Source organism: Amphibalanus amphitrite, unplaced genomic scaffold, assembly GCF_019059575.1.
Source record: "Amphibalanus amphitrite isolate SeventyFive unplaced genomic scaffold, NRLGWU_Aamphi_draft 000876F_arrow, whole genome shotgun sequence".
Taxonomy (NCBI): domain Eukaryota; kingdom Metazoa; phylum Arthropoda; class Thecostraca; order Balanomorpha; family Balanidae; genus Amphibalanus; species Amphibalanus amphitrite.
In genome coordinates, this window is record NW_024882370.1 from 29416 (window position 1) to 49410 (window position 19995).

The 19995-nt window shown below is 46.5% G+C and overlaps 3 protein-coding genes across 21 annotated transcripts in view; 1 reads left to right on the plus strand and 2 right to left on the minus strand.

Moving 5' to 3' along the window:
* Positions 1 to 7850, minus strand: part of LOC122367534 (39S ribosomal protein L2, mitochondrial-like) — a 24357-nt gene extending 16507 nt beyond the window's left edge. Inside the window, exons 1-2 of one of the 5 annotated variants that reach the window (XM_043340730.1) lie at positions 6183 to 6200; positions 572 to 665 (exon numbers count right to left, since the gene is read on the minus strand). Coding sequence is in view for 2 of the 5 variants with exons in the window: in XM_043340727.1 (XP_043196662.1) it covers positions 7734 to 7765 (32 nt within the window). In the remaining 3 variants the exon portion in view is untranslated. Of the gene's footprint in view, positions 1 to 571; positions 763 to 3719; positions 3758 to 6182; positions 6270 to 7733 lie in introns of those variants that run through there. The other 4 variants (XM_043340727.1, XM_043340728.1, XM_043340731.1 and 1 more) reach the window with 4 other exon arrangements.
* On the plus strand, positions 7341 to 19614 carry LOC122367538 (frataxin, mitochondrial-like). 11 transcript variants are annotated; one of them, XM_043340749.1, is made up of 5 exons: positions 7341 to 7427; positions 17579 to 17721; positions 18081 to 18240; positions 18600 to 18706; positions 18995 to 19614. In XM_043340749.1, the coding sequence occupies exons 2-5, from the start codon at positions 17582 to 17584 to the stop codon at positions 19125 to 19127; spliced, it is 540 nt and encodes a 179-aa protein (XP_043196684.1). In that variant the 5' UTR covers positions 7341 to 7427; positions 17579 to 17581; the 3' UTR covers positions 19128 to 19614. The 11 variants fall into 11 exon arrangements, with proteins under 11 accessions (XP_043196684.1, XP_043196677.1, XP_043196678.1 ...); XM_043340742.1 differs by lacking the exon at positions 7341 to 7427 and adding an exon at positions 14797 to 14819; XM_043340743.1 differs by lacking the exon at positions 7341 to 7427 and adding an exon at positions 15837 to 15948.
* On the minus strand, positions 12222 to 16744 carry LOC122367537 (methyl-accepting chemotaxis protein CtpL-like). 5 transcript variants are annotated; one of them, XM_043340735.1, is made up of 4 exons: positions 16712 to 16744; positions 15998 to 16180; positions 15221 to 15354; positions 12222 to 14730 (listed from the first exon to the last, which is right to left on the minus strand). In XM_043340735.1, the coding sequence occupies exon 4, from the start codon at positions 13269 to 13271 to the stop codon at positions 12489 to 12491; it is 783 nt and encodes a 260-aa protein (XP_043196670.1). In that variant the 5' UTR covers positions 13272 to 14730; positions 15221 to 15354; positions 15998 to 16180; positions 16712 to 16744; the 3' UTR covers positions 12222 to 12488. The 5 variants fall into 5 exon arrangements, with proteins under 5 accessions (XP_043196670.1, XP_043196673.1, XP_043196669.1 ...); XM_043340738.1 differs by having other exon boundaries at positions 15985 to 16180; positions 16696 to 16728; XM_043340734.1 differs by having other exon boundaries at positions 16696 to 16723.
* Positions 19615 to 19995: the final 381 nt, after the last annotated feature.

Below are 19995 nucleotides of genomic sequence, written 5' to 3' on the forward strand. Positions count from 1 at the left end.
GAACGTTCCTATATTTGGGTACTCATGACCATAGTTCCACCTACTGAAATGCTCATCACGTTTACGCTCCGTATGTGAAGCGGTCTTTAAGAAAAAATCCGGCTGGCGGCTATTTTAAGTAGGTGAAACTGGCCTCTGATGTCTGAACTCAAGTCACCAAACATTTTTTCACATTTTTACCTAAGTCATAGCTTCACAACTGTGATCAATAATTCGTTTTTGTCCCTAAAACTTTATTTTTGACAGATGTTTAAATATCACGTCTGTGACGTGGAAATTTACCATGCAAGTGTCTAGTATTATCGACCTTGTGACGTCATCGATGGGGCCGGGTTCATTTTTCTCCGGGAGATGTTATCTTTATGGGCCAGCCGGGGAAAAAGGCCCTTAAAGTTTAGCACTTCTATCCATAAGCGCTCAGATTGAGATTTTTTTACTGTCATATTATCAAGGATCAACAAATAACTAAATTGAAATGCACTTACTTGCACTTGCACTTATTTGTTGGATCCACCGATAACCTCATAACACAAATATGTCCCTAAATAATCAGCAGCATGCTAAGTCTCACCTTAATCTCCTTTAAGCTGGAAACCTAAAAATAAAAATAAAGATCTCAACATTCAGAGATTTTCAATCTTTGACTTGCTCCACTGTCACTCGAACTAAGCTGTAAGCTCGAATACAATTATCAAACAGCGGTTATCAGCGCTTTGAGTATTTGAAGGATCCAGCAGATGAAATGTCTCAATATTGCTTAAAGGGACCCTCCCACCTTCAAAAAAGTTAATGAATTGGCACGAAAGTGATGTCGCTCGGTTCAGAAAGAGCGAAAACGAATATCTACCAAATTTCATCGAAAAATATTCACCGGTTTTCAAGATTTGAGACTTTTACTTTTGTTTACTTTTTGGGATCTCCGCTGTTCCTAGCGACTTTATTTGAAAGTGCGGCATTTGTTGCGCGCAAAGCAGCATATACCACCGCGTGCTACCAAACGTTTTAGTAAAAGATTTAAAAATCGTTAGATCTCCGCTGACGTCACAAATTCTAAGGGGGCATACCAATGCACTAGCCCCTTAGAATCCGAAAACTGCAAGTTTGAAATTCCATATCTCCGAATTAAAGCATTTGTCGATGTTGTGAGTGCCCAAACCGGTATTTGCAGGCCATGGCCACCAATTTGGCTATCTCAACTCAAAACTAATGTTAAGGTGGGAGTGTCCCTTTAAAATTACATATCAGCATTCAGCAGGGCCTTGATCTGAGTAAATAGAAACACCAAAACACCCATCCAGCTACGTCTGGACAACGAGTTGTGTTGGAGAGGCCGGAAATAGTGGCGATTTCAGGACCGCAAGAATGGACCGTCATTGGAATGATTCTTTTTTAAACCGTGCACTGTTTTCGGCCGGAATTTAAACGTTACTACAAAATATTTTGTAATTACGTTTCCACCAAGAATGAATGCCATCAGGGCTAAATTTTTTATACTGTTGCATTTTGTCAAGAAGCATATAGTGCTGTTATATTGCAGTTTTAGCGCGTTTGTTACAAAATATGAAGCGAATAAGCGTCAGTGTAATTGCCAGGAAAGCTTGAGGGAAAGCTATGCTGCTAATTGCTCTTGTCCATCCACTAAAATTTATTAAATATTTTGCGTTGTGTATTCCAAAAGGAGAGGAAACTATTTCATTTGTGCCTTCATGTCAGAATTGAAGGTGGATCATTAAATTTTCAACGCAGTTTACAAACAAGCATTTGGTCTTTCTCGTTTATAAGCAGTGGCTAAGAAAAGGTTGATCAATCCTGAAGTTCAGTCATCGTACCTCAACTTGGCAGCAAGATCCCCCAAGGACAGAGGATATATTGTAAACCTGTCCTGTTAATCAAAACATTTTTGTGCCTTCAAAGGCTTAAGTTATCTCAATCTGTGGTGTGTTCGGAGTTAGGCTATATGGCCGTTTTTGTTGTATGTTTATGTGGAGATTGAATATAACTGTGACTCTGTGCTTGTTTGTATACCTACTTACAGTCAAACAGGGAACAGCACATTCACATAACATACTCACCTAGCACCTAACTCATAGCTGTACCCTGCAGGATCTGTACCTACTTGTTCATGTCTCGAGCATTAACAAAGCACTAAAGTAGCTTAGTAATCATTTTCCACATTTTCTGAGCATCTAACATGACATACAGCAGTGCAGAGCAGCTTCAGAGAAGAAACACTTAAAATGCACAGGCTCACACCAGCCATCCAATGAGCCAGTTCCTCAGTTGACTGTTTCCCTGGACACAGCTTGGCAATGTCATGTGAGCTAACTTTTGGCAAGTTGAAGGTTAGCAAGTAAGATTGAGTTAGGGTGAGTACCTACCTATAACTGGGTGCTACTGCCATGCAGGTCTTGGATAGGCTGCAAATATGTGTGATGATTGAGGTTAGGTCAGCTGTCAGGTTAGTCAGGTTCAGGTATGCTCATTGCTCAGATCACATTTTTATGGACATTTTGCAAATTAAAAAACTAACAATCTGATCTAAGCTGCTAACCCGACTAAACATACACAACTACTGACTATAGGAACTGAGCACCTACCTACTTGTGCCCACATCTCATACCATGTCAAAGTAGAGTTCCTTGGTGGAAGATTACCCTCAGTACTTTTTATCCCAGCCCTGTGAAGAAAACTAATACTTCTAAGCTCTGAGTCACTGCTGGCCATCCACAGGAAGAAACGCTGAGACTGAGAGCTTTGCCATTGTATATTGGATCAATAATGACTATCACGAATGACTATGAACACATAATATGATCACATCGTTGCATGGATTGTCACATTGACAATTTTACTACAATCCCTTTTTCAAGAAATACAGTGATGATGATTAACATCAAAATCAACATGAAGTGGATTTAGTGATCCAAGCTTTCTCCTCCAGTAGCAATGGAATGATCGCATGTTTCATTTGCCAGACACTGAGTGCCTGATGCACATTACAATCTGCATAGCATCTAAACATAGTAAAACTGCCCAAGTCCATTCATTCTAGATTTTAACTTGATAGTTAGCACTAATTTATCTTGCTGTTGTAACTTATCATTCAATATTCATACCAATACATCAATATGCGCTCATCAGTCAACATTTTCTGGCATGATCCTGCTCAGCGTGCTCTTCAGTATTGCTCTAAGGTATGCAATATTATAGCTTGTTTTTGGACAATAAGCTCTTTTAATTTTAGTTTTTCTTGCTGATATATGAGCCCGATCAACTTGCGTTTATCAACCAAGATTTCATAACTTGTTCAACTTGATATTGATATCAATATTGCTCAGTAAGTCAGGACCTCTGTCAGCCTCCTGGATACTTCAGATTGTTTTCAGTCAACATGCTTCTTAAATATGATATAAGTCAATCTTAAGGGATTCAAAACATCCAACAAAACGACGTACAAGAGCAAGAAAACCACCAGATAAACTAAAAAAAAAATGGCCTTGGAACAGAGCCAAGTGGTGCTCCATTTGTTTGTTTACAATGATTGTAGTGCTGATGTATTTTTAGGACTCTGAACGTCGGCTTATAAAAAAATGAAACGTTTTTACAAAAGTTGTAGGGCAAGTAATATTTATCTGAAAGAACTAAAATATTCAAAAGCCAAACACTATGAAATACATGAATCGGAACGAAAAAGTAACCCAAAAATCCAGCCTAATCACCGGCTCCTAAAACTGCAACACAATCAGCACTTTTCCCCGCAACTCGTTGTCCAGACGTAAATATGCAGCGCAATATGCTACAGCGCGCGTATTTACAAATTGCAACCGAGCTCCGCCGTAGGGTATTTTATTTCCGCCGTAGTGTATTTCACTTGGGGGATTTTCTACCATACATCTGCCAGAGCTTAGGGTAATTACAATTTGTCGGCTACGTTCAAAAATGATGCACCTTTTTTTCGCAGTATAGGATATCGCATGTGCATATTTCTGCCTTTTTGGGTGCGCTTTATCGGTTTTTCGTGAGTAACTCGCGTAAAAAGCGTCTGATCGCGACGAAACTTTCAATACCCCCGATTTTATCAATTTTACACCTAGTCCTGAAGACATTCCTCTTCAATGAAAGCACGGAAGAGATGGAGAAGAACAAGGAGGGACTCTACAAGCTCTGGAGACTGAGGAAGAGGAAACTGGTGACCGTGACGGATGGTGAGCAGAGGACTGGAGCGGACAGAAGCTGACTTGTCTAATTCTGTCCAGGTTACATCCTAACCATATCCCAGAAACCTCCCACCACCCGACGCGCGTTTATAGGGCTACCGATGCAACCGGTGACAGCCCGACCACATCATCAGCATCAGCATCAGCATCATCAGCACCTACCCTGAAAATTTCATGACTCTGACCCAAATGACCTTTGACCTGTGACCTATTTCTCGACACCATGTTTGGCCCGAATTGCGATTCGGCGTATGTCGGCTCGCATTAGCCGCGCGGTTGCAGTCTTCACGTGGTTTTAAGCGTTGAAACATGTGATATGATGCTGGTCCCATGCATTAAAGGGTGGGTGTCAAGGTCACCTGAAGGTCAGGTCAGCTCAATGACCTCTGATGACCTCGGTTCACTTTTTCGAGTTTTACATGTTTCTAGGCTAGTTTTTGGAGCTGATTTCGAATTTAGCAACCATTTGAACATTACAGGGGGTGTAACGAAATTATCCGGACACCTTTCTTCCCGCTGTAAAAGCAAAATAATCTGGTACTTTTTTAACTAAGCTTGTAGTCACCTTTCATAAAAACACAGTGGCGAATGTTCTGGAGCATTTCAGCCACTGGATTATCCAGCACACTGGCTTTGATGCGGACCAACGCCGTCTAAACCTGTGCCTGCGGTTGAGCAGTGCTTATGGCGGGTGGCTCTTCATAGTACACCTCCTGCTGAACAAGAGCCCACAGGTTTCCGATTTAATTGGGATCGCGACTTTTTCCAAGTCATAGGCGTTAGCCCAGAATGATTGAAGGTTCTATCGGCATCACTTCCCGTTCTTTTAGGGACTTTTAAGTAGCGCGCCGCTCCGCATGAAGACAGCGTGGCTTGAATCAGGCATCAGTGCGCGTTCAGAAACCGTGCCCTCCTATGCCATCTGGTTGAGCGCCTCCAATCATGCTCCACCGCACCTTCCCTGGAAAAGCTCCACCCTTGCCTATGGGGCAAAACATAAGGGACAAAAACATAAAACAAGACAGATAAAAACAAAGCAAAATTAACTCATTACCTAATGAAATTCAGGCTGGAGCAAAAACATACATAGGTAATAGGTATATATGTCAAATTAGAATGAAAGATTAAAATCAACCTGACCAGGTTCTACGGTCTGACCGGGTCCTAACCACCTTACTTCGCCTAACTTAACCTCATTCAACCTAGCCTACCACAACACCTGCATAGGTACCTTCCTGGAAAAATGACGCCCAGGGAGATGACTGTCCAACTTATTGGAATACTACCATGATTGCTTGTCAAAATGTGTGTCATCATGCTCTTGTTTGACAAGTGATGTATAATAAATGTGATATTCAATAATTATCTCCTGACTGTTGACTGTTGAGTGATCAAAATATTCAAATAATCAGGGTACAATGCTGTGCATAGTGCACACTAATCATGTTGTTTTTTGTGTAGGCCCTCTGCACATTGTTGTTTGCACTGCTATGTGCACCTTAAGTAAAAAAGTGACTGGTGGTACATGACAAAAGGAATTGAGCAACTGTGAAGTTCATGCCCTTGGTCTTGCTGGTGCCAAATGCCTATAGCTATAGCAGGATCAGTGAGGATTGTAGACATGCTACATACATTGTGCATTGAAGATATTGGCACAAAGTTCATCCGTAATTACTATGCTTAACACCTAATGTAAGAAGCGACATAAATGCCTAGATCATAAAGATCTCTGGTCAACATCACACAAATTTATTGACATACTTTGCAGGTACATATTTACATTCATGGCAAATACTTTCGATTTGATTCAGAAACTAGTTGCTAGTAAGCTTGCATTTTTGTAGGTACAACAACGACCATATATTAAATCGGTAAATGTCAAGTTTACGTCCTAAGCACATTTCAATGATATTTCTTTCATAATCTTACATATTTTGACATGCTGAATCCAAAAATCATACTTACATGTCTCGCAAGAACAAAATCATCACCAATACACTAAGCAATTACACCTTCGGACACCGCACGATCAAAACACGGCAAGAGGAAATCGAAAGTATGCAGCGTTGCCATTGATGAAAAATATTTCCTCTCGAGAAATAAAAACAATCAATATATGATAAAAATAAAAAAGAAATATGTAAAAAAATATTTATTTTAAAAAATATAAGAAATTAAATAGCAAAACAACAAAGGGGAAATGTTGGGAACCGGGGTTATTGGGTGGGGAGGGTTAGAAAAACCAAAGAAAAACAGGGAAATGTTGGGAATCGGGGTTCATGGGTGGGGGAGAGAAAAAATGAAAATGACGTCATAGGGAAATGTCGGGAACCGGGGTTTGTGGGGAGGGGGATGGAGAAAAATACGATAAGAATTGTTACAATATTTGGGAAATTTTAGGAATCGGGGTTCTTGCCTCAAATCTAGTTGTTACCTAACCTAACCTGACCTGACCTGACCTGACCTGACCTGACCTGACCTAACCTAACCTAACTTAACCTAACCTAACCTAACCTAACCTAACCTAACCTAACCTAACCTAACCTAACCTAACCTAACCTAACCTAACCTAACCTAACCTAACCTACTGATTTTTGCCTACCGGGGATAAGGAAAAAGTTGCTTGCAGGAATAGATTGCAGGCAAGAGTAAATCAAATATTTTTAGGTTAAGTGGTCATGCATCAGGCTTCAGGCCTTCGGCCTGAAGCCAGATACATAACCACTTAACCTAAAAATATTTGATTTACTCTTGCCTGTAATCTCTCCTAAGGCATTGCCTTCGGCACTGCGCTGCTTCGCCGCGAGAAATATTATGACGTCATTATTCACAGTTGAATAGCAACTGTTAGATATCATTCTTGATTTTGGCCAACTTTGCACAAATAATCGCCCCCCAGTTCTCAGGATTTTCCTTTCCTCCCCCCCCCCCCACCCAATAACCCCGGTTCCCAACATTTCCCCTTTGGTGTTTTGCTATTCTATTTCTAATAATAATATTTCTTTTTAAATAAATATTTTTTTACATATTTCCTATTTATTTTTATAATATATTGAATGTTTTATTTCTCGACATTAAAAAAAGACAAAATATTTTTCACAAATGGCAACGCGGGACACTTTCAATTTCCTCTCGATTTGTTTTGATCGTGTGTTGTCGGAAGGTGTAATTGCTTAGTGTATTGGTGATCATTTTGTTCTTGCGAGACATGTAAGTATGATTTTTGGATTCAGCACGTCAAAATACGTAGGAATGTGAAACAATTATCATTGATATGTGCTTAGGACGTAAACTTGACATATACCATTAAATCATAAAAAACCTTCTCATGGCATTCATCACATACCGTTTTACCAAGCAAGTACCTAGCTACCATGCAATGATTCTACAATTTGTCCGTAATCCATCTATATCTCAACTGACACAATTAATTTCAAATACCCTGACAAAACCTATAACTGTACATAAGAAGAATGCAATACTACAAGAACTATGAATTTCTTAAGTTATTCTCACATGCTGGAATGTTGAAACTCTACTTTTGTCATCCATTTCCATGTTTGATTGAGCCATCATATAGAACTGTTTTCGTTCTTCAGTCACAAGCTTTCGCACAAATCTTGAATTTTTACACATCATCTTAAACCATGCTCCAGTCTTTCCAACAAGGTACTATGTAACATCAAAGCATTTTGATTTGTTACAACAGCTTCAGATCATGATAGGCTTGAGGTTTGTTACACCATTTGCCAGACAAATCTCTACAAAATGTGTATCAATTCCCAAACTAAGTAATTGATCATATCAGTATTTGCAGTTTCCACACAATGTTTCATAATACTATTCTATGCTTGTATAAAGAAACTCAAATAATCCACAAATTGTTATTGAAACACTCCCACTTCAAGAATTCACAGCAATAACTGTACATTGTACAAGTTCAGAAGCAAACAAACATTGCGCCAGATTTCGTATCAAACGCGCCATTGTCCTGAAGTTTCTACCACAGACGGTAGTTCAACCGCAGCCGTAGTGCGAAAACCCCTGCCCGCCTTACCCCACGGCGGAGCTCGGTTGCAATTTGTAAATACGCCTACAGCGCACGAATTTTATATATGAATCATCTGCGCCAGTTACGCTAGTTATAATTGCTGCCATTTCTGCTTCCAAATATGATATTTTTTCCCCGCCCTTTATGACAAACACACGAACAGAATCCTTTTCAAGTGCAAGAATCAAGAATGGCTTATATGGCCTTGGAATGGCTTGATTCAAGTGAGTCTGCGGACGTTTGTAAGTTACGAATCCGCACGATACGAAACTAACCAGACGCTGGCAAATCCTAAGGGGCAGTTGAAACACTTTAGTGGTGAGGAAAGAATTTTAGAAAGAATCTTTGCCCGCCAGTGAAGCAGTGAAACCTCAAACCATCGCAAACCAAGACTACCTATTTTACTTTGACTTTAGTCTTTAGGGTGGTATAACCATACCATGGGTGAGGTGAAGTGTATAACTCCGTAAATATGGCAAAAAAGGATATAGCCTGCAAACTTAACGGCATTAAACACCAACCGCGAATGCGATTGATTAACCCTCGCCGGCCGAGGGGGGCGGGCGGGTGCTGCCCCCCCCCCCCCAAGGGTTTTTTTTCGCGATAGCTCCGGACACGCTGGCGATAGAGAGCTGAAACTTGGCATATCTGACCTTTGATTCAAGCCGGATCTTTTGACACCAACTGCATTTTCGGGTCAGGTCAGGTCACTGAACTATGACGTCATAGGTGAACCTCTGCACTGTCTTCAGATGTCGCAACTTCGCAACGCCCTCACCAGCGGCGTATCTAGAAAATCGCGAAGGGGGGGGGGCCAAGGGTTTGGAGGGCGCCACCTCACCCAAGGAGGGCGCCATACGGTCGCGAGATAAAAAATCACTCAACGGGGAGGGGGTTGGGAGGCGTTTTTTACCATGCCACCAGTTTTTTTTTTTGCGTAACCTCATATATGTCGTGCTGCATTGATTTTGCATCGTGTGTATTCTTTATACTCCAGGTCACAAAAGGTCAAGTGGTCTTGAAATGCTGCGCCGAAGGCGCGCGAAATTTTTGAAAACAACCTTTTCCTCCGCTTTTTAGGCACGCCTTTTATACGATCACTGTTCAAATCTCCTCTCGCTCTTTTACCAAATTTGAAGGTATAAAAAATACCTAAGGTTTGGTCGGGCCGCTGCCACACAAACTGTATAGAAAGCTTGGCTCATGGGTGTCGATGTATAAAAGTTTATTGGCGGTGGCATATCTACGCACCAGATCACCGTATCGGATTGATACCGGAGCGCGAGATGCGTAAACATCATCCAAATTACCTCAGACCAGCCTTCATAGCCTTCTCACAGGTGCATACAGTGTACCCACATAACCAGTTTCAATCACCGAAACTTCAGATGCCTGCTGTTGCGGCCGAACCTGTTGACAATACTTAATCGTAATACATATAGATGCCATGATGCACGTAAAGTAGGATCAATCCGTTAAGACCAAAGACGTGTTTTATGCATCGTAGAGCGTAGATAGTTTTGGTAGGTATATGTACTTCATTCATTGTGCTGAATGCACGTTCATTTGTGGCAGTTTTCACAGGCAAGACATCAACTATGTGCAATAGAACGACTAAGTTGAAGAACATGCCAAAGGAGTAAATAAATGATAGGAGGGCAGCGATCAACGGATGTTGCCAATAGGTAGAAGGGCTGCGATCCACAGGAGGGCGCTAATAGGTAGAAGAGCCCCGATCAACATCCCGAGTTTCGACAGTAGGGCACCGATAGGTAGGAAGTTGGCGAGCAGCAGGAGGGCGCCAATGGATAGAAGGGCAGCGATCAACAGGAGGGCACCAATAGGTAGGAGGGCCCCGATCAACAATCAACAGGAGGGCGCCACCAGGTAAGAGGGTGGCGAGGAACAGGAGAGCACCAATAGGAGGGTGGCGATCAACAAGAGGTCGCCAATAGGTGGGAGGGCGGTCATCAACTGCAAGTCGTCAATGAGCGGAAGGGTGACGATTAAAATGGGGTTGGCAAAGGTGAGGAGGGCGCCTTTGCTCAAGAGGATGACACGAACAGGACGGCGTCTGTGCGGAGGGCGCTGGTCAACAGGAAGGTGCCAGTAGATAGGAGGGCGGTGATCAACAGGAGGGTGCCAGTGGTTAGGAGGGCGGCGATCAACACGAGGGCGCCAATAGGAGAAGGGCCCCGATTAGCATTCAACAGGAAGGACTAGGGAACCAATAGGTAGGAGGGCGGCACTGAACAAGAGGGTGCCAAAAGGGAGAAAGGCGGCCTTCAAAATTTCACATGAGGGCGCAATAGGTAGAAGAGCGCCAATAATTATGAGGACGCCGATCAGCAGAAGGGCGGCAATGTGTAGCAGGGTGGCGACCTACAGGAGGGCGCCTTCGGGTGAGAGGGCGCTTATTTACAGGACAGCGGCTTACATAGGCGACCACCGTTACGCTTAGAGAGCTACAGCCTACAAATGTGGTTGGAGGGCGCCCGAGGGAGCCCTCCAACCGTATTTGGAGGGCGTATTTGGAATGGGCGTCCTCCGAGGGCGCCCTCCATCCGTATTTTCCCTGTAAACACATTCGCGATTGGAGGGCGCCCTCCAGTCGCGATTGTTTTTCGATTCGATTATATCACAATTGCATTTGCGATTGGAGGGCGCCGAAGGCGCCCTCCAATCGCAAAGGGCGCCTTCGGCGCCCAAGGGGGGGGGGCCATGGCCCAGTGGCCCCCCCCCTGCCTACGCCCCTGGCCCTCACTGCCAGAGTAGCTTTCACAGGGAAATGAAACTTGCAGAAGCTAATATCCATTACTAGTTTCACAATTTGTATATCACGGATTTTTCCTAAAGGTCATATGAGGTTAGGTCATTTTCGTGACCTCACCATTAGCGTATACCTAAGTCAATGGGCAAAAATGAAAACTGCTATTCTGGCGCCGGAAACGATCTCCAACTATCTCAAGCACACAGAATCGCGATTTGGTGCACTCCTTGCAAGGTAAGATGCGTCACTTTTGCAATGTTGACCTTGCGTTACGTCATTTATGACGTCATTAGGGTCATACCTATTAGTTTTTCGTCAATAACTCCCGATCAAATTGAGCTAGCGAGTCGGGAAGGCCACCACTAGACTCAGGAAAACCTGCCGAATCGAATGATATGCCACATGACCTACTTCGACCGATTTCGTGACCTGGGGGTGCTGACCAAGGATGCTGACTGCTGACCTGACCGTGACCTGAGGTCAACACCCAAAGTTGACCTCACCAAAACAAAAAGTATATCATTCGACGCGCCTGAGCGAGGCGAACACGATACTGCCAAAATCGCGGCTCTGCGACCGTTTTTTTTTTTTTGCGAAGTTATTCACCAAAAACCGAACCGTACCTTGGGGCACTTGACCTGACCTCAGAGGTCACCGGTTGACCTAGGAACTTAAAATCGGGTATCAATCTCTGCGTCTCGTAACGGCGCACACGCTCGTTTTTTCGACACGCGCTAGCTCCACCAGGGGCGAAACGGCGAGGGGGGTCGTACCCGTCCCCCCCCCCCCGCCGGAGCGTATGTCGAAAACCAATAGGGCCGGCGAGGGTTAACACACACGCCACGGGAACTCAATTCCGCCGGAGTCTGGCCGCAGGCAGTGTTTATGTCCTGCGAAGGGATGCTGTTTACGTTGGAGCCGGTGCCTGGAGCGGCAGACTCGCCGACCGCGGCTTCGACACACGGCAGGTCGCATCTCGCCTCAACCCGTGTCGCAGCTGCTTGTCTTGTGCCCGACGATTACCGACCACCCCTGGCGGTCGGTGGCCGTAATCGGTTCGACGGCCTAATGAAGCGAAACGAAATGAAATCGAGGTGTTCAACTATCCCTCTCAAGTCCTGTCGTTGATTGTTGAAGCTAGTTTTCGTCAACGTCTCAGGTAACTTTATTGTAACAAACGGTGTCGCAAAGACAAAGCGTTTATTGTCAAAGAAAATATAGGTGAGCCATTTCCACATGTCTCGTATGCATGGAGCACATTAAACGCCTTTAACGATAACGGCATTATTCTATCACCAGTAGCTATGATGACCCGCCAAAATAGCGCCTTTATATAAACTCAGGATCCAGCATCCGATGGCTTCTAGTGTCCATCACTGCGCGCGTTACTGTGACAGGTAATTGCGCAGTGCCGTACCGTCACCGGACCCTGCCGCCCGCGCCGACCCTCTCATGGGGACGGCGTCGGCGCAGGGTACCGGTCGGCTTTGGTCCGTTTGCTGAGACTGCGGTAGAGGCTATTGAGGAAGGCCTGGTGCGGGTCGACGGTGGGCGGCGGGGTGGTGGAGCTCAGCCGCGCCTGGCGCTCCTCGCGCAGCTCGCCGCCCAGCTGGGCCAGCTGCTCGCCGGTCTCCGCCAGCCGGCCGTCCACGCGCTGCAGGCCGTCGGCCAGCGCCGCCTCCGTGCGCTGCGCCAGCTCGGTGACCCGTCCGACGGCGGCGCGCAGCTCGGCCAGAGGCGCCGTCAGCGCCGCGCCGCCGGCCGCGCTGCAGGCGCCGCGCGTCTGGTTGTGCTCGACCGCCTGGGAGCCCGCCAGTCCGGACACGGACTCGGACACGGCGGCCACACTCTGCGTCAGGCCGTCTCGCAGCGCGGCCAGCGCGCCGGCCGTGCCCTCCTGGGCGGCCGCCAGGCCGGCCAGCTCGGAGCGCGCCGCGGCGGCGCTGTCCGAGAGAGTCTCTAGCCGCTGCAGGGCGTCTGCCAGCTGGCCGGCGGCGCGCTGCTGACCGGCCTCGAGCGCCGCCAGCCGCGACTGGACGCCGCCGACGGTGCCGTCCCACTCGTCCAGGCGGCTGACGTGGCTCTCGATGGAGGTCAGCAGCCGCGAGACGGCGAACAGCTTCTCGGTCAGCACGTCGTTCACCTGCTGGGACGTCTGGCGGCTGACGAAGGCGGCCGCCGGGCCGCACGCGGCGCCGACCGCCAGCAGCAGCAGCACGGGACCGGGAGACATTGCGACGGACGGCGGCGGCTGTCCTCTCTCGGCGGGCGCCCTCACTGCAATGCGCAGCGGCCGGCGCCGGCCCAGCCGCTCGGTTTGTTTATGACCGGACTGGGATCGCCGCCGCAGGAATGTCCCACCACTGGCCAGACGGCACTGGACGCTTATACAATGGGAATCCCCGCGTTTACATCTCCGTCGCTTCGTATCCGGAAATTTGGGCGCCGTACAGCACAGCCGTCAGTCCGGATGGGGGCCGGGCCGGGTACTTACAACGCGTCAATACACAATAGTCCGACCCGGGTTTTCCAGGTCAACGCAGTTGCGACCGGATACCCCGCCATCGTTGGACGAAGAATGCCAACCCTGCCTACCCACCGAGGCGAGCCAGTCGGCACGTAGCCAGGATTTTGCTCAGGGAGGGGCCACGGGTCGCGGCCTAATGTCGTACCCCCTCCAAAAATGGAAAACGCCTTGGATTTGGTTTGCCCACATTTTTTTGCTCTTCCCCCCCCCCCACCACCCTTAGCTACGTCCCTGGGGCCAGTCACGTAAACCAAGCATGTTGTTTGGATGATTGCCGGTGATATGACGGTTACGTCTTGGTCTTGTGGTTCCGAAGTCCAAACGACAGAGCTACGAGCCGTATGAAGAGCCGCCTTTATTTTGCTGGTAAAAAATTTCGTGTTGCCCGAAAAAAAGTCTGACTGGTTAACGGATCTACTTAATCAACTTAGAAGGGTCACTTTCGAAAGATTAGGCACTCTTGGGATGAACGCCTTTGGATTGGGGCCTCAGCTACCTTGTCTACACGGTATACTGTGTAACTCTATGCTCCGAAAGTTTCAAAACATAAGAATGAAAAATAAACGGTACCTGATGCGGACCCTGGATACAGCAATATCGATAGCAGCGCAGAGTATTATTTCATTTTGGGAAGACACCAAAAACGGTATATTCATTAGGTTCCTACTATTTTCAATGGCCAATCAATATCAATACAACCCCTCACCACCCACTCACACTTCACAGGCAGCCAAGATGGCATTGCACAAGTAAAATACAATATAAGTTAAAACACCCCATACGATATGATCTAATAATACCCCTGATGCGAGTTACCGTAATATTGTCGCCTATGTCGCGTATTCTCTGAGCGTGTCACCTGAACTTATAGCAGCACTCCCACCTGTCCGCCCCTGCCGATCACCGCTGGGCGAGGTCGAGCGCCACCTCGACCTGGCCGCGGTAGCCGTTGTCCTCGATGGCGGCCAGCCGGGCGCGGTACTCGGCCGGCAGCTGGTTCTCGGCGGCGCCCCGCTCGATGACGCCCTTGTAGACGGCCGAGGGGCGCCGGTCGCGCTCGGGCGGCGTCACCAGCTGGTAGCTGCGGCAGCGCAGCCGCTGGCCGGCCGGCGTCTCGGCCGTCACCGTCACCGGCCGGTAGATGCCCTGCTGGACGCCCTCCTGTCTGCGGCCCCCGGCGGTCACTCAGAGCGGAGCACCGCACAACATACCTACTGATAGTGAACGGGCCGGCCGTGGTATCAAACTAGTGAGGTATATGTGACATTTTCAGCATGATCGTATAGCTAGCATTAGATCGGAGCCTCATTCAACATTGTTATCTTAGACTCATTGTTAGGGTTTTCCTAAAGCAGTGAAGCATTTGTGGACACCAGCAAGAAGTAAAAGCAGGGATCATATATTGATCGGCTTGTAACAACTCATGCCACACAAAACACTACCATTGACAGTTGACACATATAAACAAATTCTTATGGAATAAATGACTTCATGCAAAGGTTCTACACATATTGATCCACATGACCCAGCTAAATATAGCATGTGTACTGTGTAGTGGGTACTCCATGCAATTGTCAGGATGTCATTGTGAAGGCCTCAACATATTGATGATCGGCTTTACCCTCCAGCCAAGAGTATCAATTGTTCTTACTTACTCATCAAGTGTCTTCAGGTGTTCTTCATCAAGTTCCCAAATGACTCCCCAAACATGCTTATCACAATCTTCTTCAATGGTGGCTGCTGCCCCTTTCCAGCGCTTGCTGTAATAGTTGAAGTCAAGACGATAGCCCTGAAAAATAAGTAAATGTTGAATTACAACACACATTCACCTAATTATATCACACTGCAAAGCCTAGTGGGAGAGACCCTGCACCCTGCATCCAAACTAAGCAGCAGTATCAAGACACACCAACACTGCAAAGTCAACCTGAACTTAAGTCATGAATATTTTGAAGCCTACTGCAAAGCAAACCATGTTTACCCACTTGCCAGTTGAAAACAGCACATGCAATGCCCCCAATTATCACCCAGTTACGTGGTGTGAAGGCCTGAAATCATAAGGCAGTGCAATGTGCCCAGCCAGTCAGAGCCAGAGGAAACTAATCAAAATTATCACTCAGGTAATTCAACTGACTGCACAAGTGTCTAATTGTCTATTCCAAATGTAAACCATCCTTTCAGGAACCTCCTTATCACACTAAGTGCTTTTTTCTTAATAATATGATGCATGCAATTTTTACATTATCTCACCAACATACACATACCAATGCACCCATACTACACACGGAGGCCACCGGGGGGGGGGGGAGGGGTGATTCTACCAACAGTGCCGCTAAGTGGCTTGGCTTCAAGGCAAATATTTATCACCAACAAACTACAAAGGGTAGGTAGGTAGTCTCCTGAAGCCTTCCGTACCTACCTAATGTACTTACATCCACCTTTCCAATGGCAACTTTCTTAGCTGATGGATTGTTTATGTGAATCCTCTCCTTCAGAAGATTACTTCCATAAGCAAAATACTTGAATGTGTTGTTTTTACTCATGATTTATTGAGATATTCTTCTTGTAATGACTGCAATACTCAGAGCCAAAGTTTCTTGGGCAAACAGATTTGGCTGCAGGCAAGGTGGGCGAGAAAATAAATGAGAATACAAATTACAAAGCCTGCATGGTATATACTGCCTAGGGATGTATATTAATTCGATTAAAGCTTAATAATATAAATGAAACGCAAGAATTCACGGCGCCAATCAATAGCAATCAATAGTCTCAAAAATAAAAACACAGCGGGCGCATCGGAAGACTTGTTCGATAGCATCACAAGCAAGAGCGGTTCGCTTTCAAATAGCGAATGACGCGAAAATGCTTCTTTGGATGACGTCAGATGAGACAACCTTAGGGTTTGATTGGACGTAAATCAGCCGTTTGGAGGTTGCTATGGAAACAAGAATGAGGCTTCTTTCACAACGGCCACGATCGAACAGGATGTTTGTCTGTTTTGTAACAATTCGTAAAAAAGTGGTTTCTGTACCAACTTAATTATTTTTAAAAGAAAATTGGCCTCAGTAATGAAAAGAAACATTTAAATGTAATGCTCAGGGCATGGCTGGCACTGGCACTTTTTACGGACTACCATGGTGCTGCACTTGTTAAGTTTTATGGGGATAACTGGGGTGTGTTTTGGGTTATGTGCTGACTTGTCGAGCTAGAAGAGGGCTGCAGTCATTAGTGACATTTTTCAGAGTCAAAACACTGACAAATCCAGCCCAAGGTATATAAAAACACTATCCAGCCGTTATCAAAGGGAGGGGTCAAAGCTGGCCAAAAGGTCAGGTCTCTGATGGTTTTCAATGACAAAATTTACAGCTTTTGATTTACTTGGACTAATTGGTATTGAAAATGAGGATTTATGGACTTATCTTGCATGCATGTCATCATTTTTGTGAATTGCATTCCAGAAGAGATTTTACAGGGGTGAATTTGGTTTGGAAAGGGGGGACAAATTATGTTTTGGCCGCCCCTAGCCCTCACCTTTGCCCAGTTCAAGTTGGCCCCTTTGCATCTGCCAGTGAGTCAAGAGGGGTTTTCATATTGATATCCCCTAAGGGGGAGTTAAGGGGGTATGAAAAGATGACTTCTGTAGTAGGTCAAGTATCCCTTTATGGCCAATTCCTGAAATATGGCAGGCTGATTGGCTGTATAGTCTTGCCTTGCTTTTTTTTCTCTTCCATGGATTTGAACCTTACCTTGAGCATTGCCTAGGCATTGCTTAAGGTACTTACAAGTTACAAAGCAATCCTGCTTGCGCACCAACATAAAAACTAAACATTCGTTTTTATGTTTATTATGCTGCAACTTGGTGATACCTGTTGTTCAGCATTTACCGATATTTCAGTGCTTCTAGCCTCATCAAAATGTGTTGAGCTGACTATTCACTAAAACAATATTCCTTAAATTGCCATAACTTTTCTAGTTATTTTTATCTGATCTCCAGAAATTTTCCTTTCATGCAGGTCATGCTAAGACGTGCCTTTCTTCAAGCATGGAGAATCAGAAGGCAAGGCCCAGGTGTAAATCTATTGAGGAAAAGTCAAGCTTCAGTTACGTCAATGAAAAATGTGAGAACTATGTCATCAAATTGGAACCATGAAAACAGGTAGGTGCCTACTTATCTTGATATGTCTTAATACGTTGGGTATTCAGAACCTGTTATATTACAGATATGGTGCTCTTTGTTGGTTTGTTACATGTATCCATATATGAAGACATTTGACAATATGAATGATCAACCTGTCCACAATATCGTATAGGTAGGTACCTACATCAGTATCATGGATAAGTTATGCATCTATACCTCTCTACAGATTGCTGTCCTTACTTTCTGATAATGCTTTCAGGATGCTCTGGTTTATTTGGGATCCTGCAGCCTGGGCTCCTCCCCATCTACTCAGTAGGTACCTCGGTGGTGCCTTGTCCCCCTCCGGCCGCTGTGTGACGGGGCGGCCGTGTCGGCAGGTACCACGACCCGGTGGTGGTGGACGTCACGCCACGCGAGCCGCTCTCGCCGGCCACCTACGAGGCCGTCTGCGAGGAGACCCTGGAGAGCCTCTGCTCGGCGCTCGAGGAGCTGCTCGAGACGGCCGCCAGCCAGCCCGGAGTCGACGTCGAACTCAGCGTAAGACCTCGCGCCGGCAGGCGGTCGGAATAGACTGGTCAGAGACCGTGTGAACGATGCTTGTTACGGAAGCCGTAACTTTCAGCCGTCCTATAGGAAAGTCCCGGGCTGTCAGAAGCCACCAGATAGTAACTGGAAGTCGAAGTTGCGAGTTCCCACGTGGGCATGGTCCGTCCTGCTCACGTCTTTCAAATGGCCGAGTCTGTCACCACTCACCACCAACCGCAGACCATCCGCATCAGTGTCTCACATGCCTATCGAGCGCCGGAACTTGTTCACCAACATACTGTGTCAGTTAGCACGTCCTAGTAGCGGGCTGATTCCGGGCTGACGTCTGCCTCCTGTTGGCCGTGCTCTAGAACGGCGTGCTGACGGTAAAACTGGGCGAGGCGGGCACCTACGTCATCAACAAGCAGTCGCCCAATCAGCAGATCTGGCTCTCGTCCCCCGTCAGCGGGCCCAAGAGGTAAACCACCCACTCCAAACGAATCGTCCACATGGGCCGTTTGCCTTTTTTAGCGAAACGGCACATGTACTTCGTGGATAGCCTTGAGGTGAATATTACGGAAAACGCATGAACACACATGCTAATTATGTGTCTACGTCTTATTCAATTTTCAAGCATTTCTTGAATAAGCCGATAAGATGCGGCCCAATATGCGTTAATTCTGGCTCACCCACCAGTGGCAGCCCCGCAGTCCGGTCGGCCCGCCCCGGCCGGTGTGTCCTGACGGCCGACCTGCCGCCCCGGCAGGTACGATTTCGTGGACGACGGCTGGGTGTACCGGCGCGACGGGCTGCAGCTGCACGAGCTGCTCTCCCGCGAGCTCAGCCAGCTGCTGGGCACCTCGGTCGACCTGAGCTCGTGCTCACACACCGGCAGCTAGCGCCATCTCTTGCGGAGGTTGGTAACTGCAGGCTGTTACTGCGGCCGTCAGGCGGCGGTAGCGGCAGCGGAGGATGCTAGGACGGACAAGGGAGGCTGTGGTAAACCCGTAACTGGACTCGGGAGAGGGGTGGCTGATGTGGTACGATTGCTGTTGGTTGTAAAACGAGGTTCGCTGGTGGTATTGTATGCCGTGTATGTCAGTCGCCGTTTGTCCCCAACTAATCGTCACAAAAGATCCAGTCCTGGGCGAATCTCTGATTACCGTTAAAGAAAAGACGGGCTCATGTTACACCTTACGGACAACTTAGACGATTATTTCGTTTTGTGTGCCATTTGATGGGTAAGTGTAAAGGGTGTGGATTATGGATGCTGTATGAGAAAGATGTTTTGATAGTTTTGTTGCTGACGGAAAGATATATAGGCGTATGTTGAATTATGCCTTCAAGTGGCCTGTGAGAAAATAAATAGCTAGCGAAGTAGTGCAACTTGTGTGTATGCGTTTTACCCTGCGCTCCCCACCAAATCCTCGAAAGGCGAATGTTAGGGGACAGTTGTAAACTTTTACGTCGCAAGGTTGCGTCGTAATTATATCACATCATTTTCTTCTATTCATTATCGAGGCTCTTACACTAAAAAGGTCCTGTTTATGTCATCAATGGGCATTTGGATGTCGATGCCAAAAATTACGGTGTGTAGTCAAAATATGTCATATCTTCCAGAGACATTCCGGGCTGCTGCTGGTTTACAACGTATTGAAATCGCCGGTGGATGGTGCGGAATTGGCTGTCCGAAATAGTACTTTTTGCTGGCCGTTCGGGGTCACCCTGAACTGCTCTGGGCTCGGTGCGCTGCTCTCTCACAAACAT

Coding starts and splice junctions, on each gene's coding strand:
- LOC122367537 (XM_043340735.1), bottom strand. CDS start 13,271: ATGTCTCCCGGTCCCGTGCTGCTGCTGCTGGCGGTCGGCGCCGCGTGC.
- LOC122367538 (XM_043340748.1), top strand. Junction 17,722..18,080: donor AATTGGAACCATGAAAACAG/GTAGGTGCCTAC, acceptor CCGTGTCGGCAG/GTACCACGACCCGGTGGTGG. Junction 18,241..18,599: donor GAGTCGACGTCGAACTCAGC/GTAAGACCTCGC, acceptor GCCGTGCTCTAG/AACGGCGTGCTGACGGTAAA.